Source organism: Sinocyclocheilus grahami, unplaced genomic scaffold, assembly GCF_001515645.1.
Source record: "Sinocyclocheilus grahami isolate Dianchi unplaced genomic scaffold, SAMN03320097.WGS_v1.1 scaffold745.1, whole genome shotgun sequence".
NCBI classification, from domain to species: domain Eukaryota; kingdom Metazoa; phylum Chordata; class Actinopteri; order Cypriniformes; family Cyprinidae; genus Sinocyclocheilus; species Sinocyclocheilus grahami.
Genome location: NW_015505924.1, coordinates 451,582 through 460,304, shown reverse-complemented (window position 1 = coordinate 460,304; position 8,723 = coordinate 451,582). Strand labels below are relative to the sequence as shown.

Genomic DNA, 8,723 nt, shown 5'->3' with positions numbered 1-8,723 from the left:
AAAAACCGGAAAAATGTTGTTCGGGATGTGCTGCTTAATGTTAAGGAGTTCGTCTCTGGTAAAACTTATAGAAGAAGAATGACAAAACACAGAACAAACAAACAAAAACAATAGAAGAATTGCGGAGCTTAGCGTCCTTGCTGCTATTTGCGGCGCCACGCTGATGTCATCTCATGATCATTTCATGATCCCTCTTATTTTGTTTCAATTATTAAGATTTTGCACATTCTGCAAGGGGTATGTAAACTTATGAGCACAACTGTATATTAAAATAGAATACTGTCATTAATATTGTGATAATATCGTTACTGTACTATTTTAATCAAATAAATGCAGTCTGGGTGAACGTAAAACTTTCAAAACACTAAAAAATATTACAGATCACAAACCTTTGAACAGTAACGTACACTTTTAATCATGCTATACTGAAATGTATGTAGTTTAAAACAATCATATATATATATATATATATATACATATACATATACACATATACATCGACATATACATATATATATATATTAGGGGTGTAACGGTTCACAAAATTCACGGTTCGGTTCGATACGACACAGTGGTGTCACGGTACGTTTTCGATACAGCATAAAGAACGAAATGCCAAAGAAATTGCCTTTTAACTTTTTTAAATTTATTAAAACTTACATCATAAAGTATTCTTATTTTATTATTTTGAACAATGCAGCGTGCAGAACAACAGTAGCTCAGATCAGCGACAAGAGTCAGGTTTAATTTATCACGCGAGGAGAGTGGAGATGAATCGAGCTGATGAGAAAGACGAAGTTGGCGAAAGATTTCGTTTTGAGAAAAAATACAAAAGCGCCATGCTTTAAAAATATTTTAGACTTTGGAAGGCCTTTTAGACTTTTGCCGTTTATCTAAGATGATTTTGGAAGCCTTTTTTAACGTTCGTTTCTTATTTATTTGTTTGCTGATTTTCAGTGTTGTATATTTAAACTTTGTGTAAGTTATTTGTTATTAGGGCTGGGACAATAAATTGATGCGTCGCGATTCGTGGATCAATTCTGAGATTTTTCGGAATACATCGTGATTCTCTCTCGAATTGATTCTGAGCTTAGAGAGAATCGCGATGCCTTCGAAAAATCTCAGAATCGATTCAGAATAATTTCTTGATTTGCGATGCATCGATTAATTGTCCCAGCCCTATTTCTTATTTTATATTAGGCCTACAGCATGGTGTAGGCTATTTGTATAGGTTTTGTTTATAAATGAAACATTCTGTTTAATATAAGTGAGATTGTCGTACTGTTTTGTTTTTGTCAATTCAATCAATTGATATCGAATTGCCGCTAATTTGAAAGTGAAAGTAAAATGTCTTAAGTCGCTTGGGTATATTTTTAGCAATAGCCACAAAACAAAATTATAAATTTTTCTTTTATGCCAAAAATCATTAGGATATTAAGTAAAGATCATGTTCCATGAAGATATTTTGTACATTTCTTACCGTAAATATATCAAAACTTAATTTTTGATTAGTAATATGCATTGCTAAGGACTTCATTTGAACAACTTTAAAGATGATTTTCTCAATATTTAGATTTTTTTGCACCCTCAGATTCCAGATTTTCAAATAGTTGTATCTCAGCCAAATATTGTCCTATCCTAACAAACCATGCATCAATGGAAAGATTATTTATTCAGCTTTCAGGTGATGTATAAATCTCAATTTAAAAAAACTGACCCTTGTGACTGGTTTTGTGGTCCAGGGTCACACACACACACGCACACACATACACATATATATATATATATATATATATATATATATATAAAGTGAATATTCAGCTAAACACATTATTTTGAGTTTGTTTGATTCTTAATAGTCTATCATGATCATCACATTTTACTAAAAACTCAAAGGCTTTGACTGACATGAGTGCAGGTAAATGATGCCGGAATGTTTATTTTTTGGGTGAACAAACACAATCACACAGAAAGCAGTCTGATTTGTGTCGAGCTGAAGGTCTGACCTGCGGCACTGCTCGACTGCCAGCTCTTGGCTGCGGCTGGAGGGACTCCGTTGCCCTGCCTCGGGGCTCCAGCGGCCGCGTTGCTCATGGTTTTGACTGAAGACGTGGCATTAGAACTGGGCTGAAGCTCCTCTGTGGCCTCGCTGGAGAGAGAGACAGAGAGAAAGTGACTTGCAGTGCTACTAGACCACAAAGCAAACACTCAAACATGCATCAGAAATCTCTGAGAGCAGATAGTGTTTCTACATTCAGCCTAGGGGTGTGCGATATATATCGTCTGCGATAATATTGTAATAGTTGTTTTAACAATGTGCTATTTGACAAGAGTATATTGCAAAAACCAAACAAAACACACCTACAGAGCGCACGCTTACATTACGTGATGAAGTCTAGTAGGTTAGACTAGTGCGTGCCGAATTTAGAGTATGTTCTTTCATGGCATGATTCGGTCTAATAAAATGCATTTAGAATGAGTTAATCAATAATATAGTTATATAGTTAATCAATAACCAAAAGTCAAATGTGATATTGATTTTATACAACAGTTCAATAAACATATAGTTCATAGACACCATATTGCCTGTTTTTGCACCATTTCGGCAACAAAAATCATTCCAAACACAGCCACAGCACAGTTTTGTGTCTCTGAGCAACATGATGGTGTTTCGTTCCTGAATGAATCTGTCACGGCGCGGTCAGGAAAGACACCGTGTGAACGAGGGTTTTGGGTTGACTTGCTGCCACCTACTGGCGGTTTTAATTTCACATTTAAAAACTAAACATATAGTTCATAGACACCATATTGCCTGTTTTTGCACCATTTCGGCAACAAAAATCATTCCAAACACAGCCACAGCACAGTTTTGTGTCTCTGAGCAACATGATGGTGTTTCGTTCCTGAATGAATCAACCGTTTAAACGATTCGGTTCAATCGCAATGACTCACTTATTAACAGTGACTTGCTGCCACCTACTGGCGGTTTTAATTTCACATTTAAAGTATCTTTTTTTATATAATTTCAAATAAAATCAGTATTCAACATTTTATGTTTAAAATATCAAGACATTATTCATGCACATGTAACTGCAGGTTAAAGCACCGCATGCCCCTCAGAGCTGCATTAAACAGTGTGTAAATGCATCTAAACGCCACTTCAGATGCAGATTCTGTGTTTCCTCTGCATTGATTTTATTTGTTTGGTAACAGCCCAAATGTCTTATTATTCTAATTGACTGTAAATGTAAGAATTTGACTCAAAAGATGATGCACACTTTTAGAAAAATGGCTAAAAATGCCCATTAATGGTATAGATCAATTCAAACTTATTGAAAAGGATTAATTTCTATCACCATCACACAGAATATGAATAATATCAAAAGCTGTAGGAGTCAGCTGTCCACGATAGTCCTTAAGACACCAGCACAATAACACACTCAGCAAAATATCATCTAATTATCATTATCGATAAAATCCCAGAAAATATTGAGATTTTTTGTGTCAACGTCTCACACCCCTAACTCAGCCTGATTCATTAGCACGTCGTTTACTGTCATGCATAAGCAGATTTTCAGGCAAACGACTGCAGGATGGAGGAGGTTTAACACAGAACCGGATCGTTGATTGATAAACCAGAAACAGCATCAGGCTGAGCGTGTGAGAGCTCCACACCCATCCAGAGCCGTACAGGAGAAGATCTGGCTCAAATATGAGCAGACGGATCAAATACGAGCGCTCCCAGATGGTTTGTTAATGAACTAAACCAGTGCCAACTAAAAAACAGAGCTGCTGAGAGTTCCTGTCGACAACATGTCCGGGTCACACTTCACCCCACAGTGAGATTAAAAACTAATTATACTTTGCTTTTAATAACAATCATCATTTTATTTCCTTTCTCACTATATCTGGCTTCAATTAGAAGCTGGTTAATACTTAAATAATATTTTTATTGTGTTGCTTTGTATTATGATCCATCCAGTGTTATTTTACTTTATATATTGTTTTTTTGTTGTTGCATAACATAATATTTTTCTTGTGAACATATAAGTAAAAAGAAATTTTATGTACCTTATGTAAGAAATGCTTTGTAAGAAAAAGTTTTAAGTAACTTAAGTAAAATTAGAATTATTTGGCAAGATGTTTAATTGTCATGAAATTAATGTATTCTATGTAATCCAATTTTTATTGTTTTAAATGGCTCAAACGTAATGGTTTTAAAATGTAAAATATTATACATTACACTAGCACTTGATGTATTGCATTTAGTATATGCTAATTTCAATTAAATATATTACAGTATTTTTTTTGTTTTATTACAGTAATGAAAGCATAATCAGAATAACCACTGAGGATAATAAAAATAATAATATGGTTATTATTATAAGGAGAATTTAAGGAGTAAATGTGTTTAATTATTGTGAAATTAAATGTGTAAATGCATTTTAAATATATATATATATATATATTTTAATAATATAATTAAATTAAACATATGGAATTAAATATACATACGTATATATAATTTTAAATTATATATCTTTTATTATACATATTTTTATATTAGATAATAAATGTGTTTGTCATTAATGCAAAATGCAAAAATATTATAGATATTTTAATTACAAAAACATATGTAACATACATATTATATAAATTACAAAAAAAGAAAATATTATGGCAATGTAGTTTTTACTAATTATATATAATTTTTAGTTTCACAGGTCAGTACGACTCAAGCAGCCTCATAAAAATGATACAATAATTAATAAAATAGTAATAAACATTCAATAAAAAAGTATTGTCATGTTTTCAGATTTACTGTATATATAGATATATGGTTTCTCTCAAAATACCGTGTGTTCACCATCTGTGGTGTTGCATCCAGTGCAAACATGCAGCCGAAGCACAGAAACGCAGGAGCATGCTGGGATGGCAGAGGTCACACAGGGCACATACTGTATGCATTGAGCAGCTGGTAACATGCGTGAAGCACAGCACCGCCAGCAGGTGAGCGTCATCTCACACACTCGCTGCTAAATTAATTTTACCCACGGAAAGCCACCATACGGCCACATTACAGCTCTTTAATCTGTATTGATCACCACATGGAGTCTGTTTGAAGCTAAAACACACAGCCTTCTGAAAATTAGTCTAATAAACAAATAAAAGCAGATAAATGCACCCACTATTACAGAACATAATGTTACATCCATATGATGTAATTTCATCTTACATCATTTTTTGGTAGAAGTAAAAGTGGGCGGTTGCTATATGCATTTATCTGATACAAGAAAAACAGTCAAATGCTGAAATATTATTACAATTTAAACTAGCTGTTTTCTATGTGAATATCTGTTATACTGTAATTTATTTCTGTGTATTTTCAGCATCATTACTCCAGTCTTCAGTGCCACACGATCTTCAGAAATCAGTATAATATGCTGCTTTGCAGCTCAATTAGTGTCAGTTATTCTAACTTTTCCACAAAACATGGCTTTCACAAAAATATTGGGCAACTGTTTTCAACATTGATAATAATCAGAAATGTTTCTTGAGCAGCAAATCAGCATATTAGAATGATTTCTGAAGATCATGTGACACTGAAGACTGGAGTAATGATGCTGAAAATCACAGAAATAAATTACAGTTTAACAGATATTCTTATAGAAAATTGCTATTTGAAATTTTTACTATATACACAGACAGTATATAAAGTGTTAGAGGTTTCATCTTCACTAGCAGCACTATTTCTAGTGATGATGGACTGAACTTTACTAAAGCGGTGAAATCCAATGCAGTGCTGCCACCTACTGTCCACTAACAGAACTGCAGCAGTCTTTCACAGCCTGGGGCAAATGATGAAGGTGCATTAAAGTGAATAGAGGCATTAATATATAATCAGCCCTCGGGTTTCTCTCCTCCTCACATCTCTACATTACACAGAGCTTTGATTCAAACACATTTCATTTTCTTCAATGTGTCGTTCAGTTTTGTGGGCTCCCGAGGACAAATGTGACGATGAAAAATGGATCGAAAAACTGAATCAAGAGGGATATGTGGCCAGAAGGTGCAATCTTATCTATTATTTATCTCCAATAAATAAATATTAGAAATGTCCAGATCTTCTGTCACAGATGGGTGTTGTGTGTCAGTGTCTAACGGCTCTATAAAGGCGTGTGTGTCTGTCATGTCACATAATCTCATATAAAAAAAATCTCATAATTATTTTTAAATGACTGAACCGACCCTGAGTTTCATTAGTGCTGCTTTAAGGTTTTCGGGTGGAATGACCAGTGCTGGGGAAAAATACTTTTAAAAGCAATGCATTACAATATTGCGTTACTCCATAAAAAAGTAACTAATTACGGTACTTAGTTACTTTTTATGGAAAGTAATGCATTACGTTACTTTTGCGTTACTTTTTAAATCTGGACAGGGCTTGCTTGTTTGTTTTTAAAATAAAAAAGTTATATTTTTGGCAAATATAAAAGCCTTTCACACCAAAAGTGAAATGAATAAGCCTCAGGCTGAAGGGAAAGTACAGTAGAATGCAGAAGAAGACATTTCAACACTTCAGCAATAAACAAAGACACACAGATGTTCGTCTAGAGTAATGTGTGCTTATTAGTACGCTTGAACTGCATCATCGAAGCTCAGAAGCAAATAGAATGGGATTAAATACATAAAGCATATTTGTGTTGTTTAACATTTCATTATTGCAGGTTTGCGTCATATTCTGAGTTGCATTATTTTATTAATTTTGAGGAATACTGAATCTGTGTGGGTTTCTTTTTGTGAGTGAGATGAATTAATGCATATTCATATTTATTTTAGAACTACAGTAGCATCTTCTGATTTCTCTCAGCATGAGGACAGGAGAGCTGTCAGTCAATCAATTGGAAAAAAAGTAACTTGCGTTACTTATTTGAAAAGTAATGCTTGTAAATTAAAAAGTAATGCGTTACTTTACTAGTTACTTGAAAAAAAGTAATCCGATTACATAACTTGCGTTACTTGTAATGCGTGATACAGCTCCATCTACAATTAACAATTATTATTATTATTAAATAAAACATATTACATATAATACAAAAAAACTAATAATAAAATGTTAATAAATAACTGCATTTACTATTATTATTATTATTATTAAATTATATTTTAAAAAACATAAACCAAAGAGTGAAAAATTTAAGGGGGTCTGAATACTTTCCGTACCCACTGTATATGTTGCTCGATCAGGACATTAAAAATATACTTTGGGGCTTTTTAACCGCCGTCAAACCCCCCTCCCAAATCTAAAACATGGCCACCCTAACTAAACAATACTTTCGGACTGAATTCTTTTTAGAGTTTACACAGAAAGAAATGCAGTTTTATAAGAGACGTCACTGACTTTTTGCGACAGTATTGAAATTAGTCTCTTCTGCTCACCAAGGCTGCATTTATTTGATCAAAATACAATAAAATGGTAAAATATTATTAACATTTAAAGCAGCTGTTTTCTATGTGAATATGTGTTAAACTGTAATGTATTTCTGTGATGCGCAGCTGTATTTTCAGCATCATTCCTCCAGTCTTCAGTGTCACATGATCTTCAGAAATCAGTACAATTTGTTTATTTGCTGCTCGAGAAACATTTCTGATTATTATCAATGTTGAACACAGTCGTGCTGCACAATATTTTTGTGGAAGCTGTGATGCATTTTATTTTTCAGGATTCAGATGAATAGAAATTTCAAAAGAACAGCATTTATTAGAAATAGAAATCTTTTCTAACGTTATAAACGTCTTTACTGGCACTTTTGATGAATCCTCGATTAATTTCTTGCTTCCTTAAGACTTACTAGAGTGTAAATAAGCATGTGAATGCTTCCTGGAAACATAGAATTGTTAATAGAATCAGAATTATGTTCCTCTGGAAGTTTGATCCTATCAGTCACTTCTAAATCCCTTCTGTGCCATTTCAACAGTCAGAGTTCAGGAAGAAAAGAAACCAGAGGAAAGAAGAGACACATCAGATGCAGAAATACGACAGAAAAGCTTTATTGGAAGATTCAGAGAGAAACACTGCAGCATCAGAGCCGCGAAATAATTTATATATATATATATATATAAGTTGTATTATGAAATACAGATAATTCATTCATAATTTTATTATATAATCATTTATATCAAAATAGTGTTATTTGTTTTTCATTAATATAATTTTTGTAACCAATTTATATTACTTCAAATTATAGAACAGTATTATTTAAGAACATGTGCGTTCAGACAACAGCCCTGATTACCCACGATCCCATTTTATTCCTAGCAATTTCCTTGAATGCCAGGAAGGTTTAAGCACAGACTGATCAGACAGAGCAACATCAGATATGATGAGAACGACAGCAGAACTTACTTCTTCCCCGGCTGGTTCTCCTGAGCTTGCTCTAGAGGAGAGACGCGAGAAACACTTTCAGCTTGAGCTGTGAAGCTGATAGGAGTGTAAATGAAGGGCTGAATGAGTGTGTACCATTCTCTGTGCCGGTGATCTGTGCCAGGATGCGGAAGGAGCGCGACTGAGACGTGCCGGTGCGCGGATGCCAGTCCTCCGTGTCCTCGATCACACGCTTCTTACTGGCATCACTGAGAGCTGAGACGTGATTCCCCTCCGGCTCCAGCACGGGCTTACGAGCGGTTCTGAGACACACAGACACACACACACACACACACACACA

General features: G+C 34.1%; 1 protein-coding gene across 1 annotated transcript in view; it reads right to left on the bottom strand.

Annotated features, from left to right (window-relative positions):
- The window catches only part of LOC107560827 (PDZ and LIM domain protein 5-like), a 119,965-nt gene that overhangs the window by 24,490 nt on the left and 86,752 nt on the right, over positions 1–8,723 (bottom strand). The window contains exon 8 of the mRNA XM_016245095.1: positions 2,007–2,149. Coding sequence (XP_016100581.1) covers positions 2,007–2,149 — 143 coding nt within the window. The remainder of the gene's footprint in view (positions 1–2,006; positions 2,150–8,723) is intronic.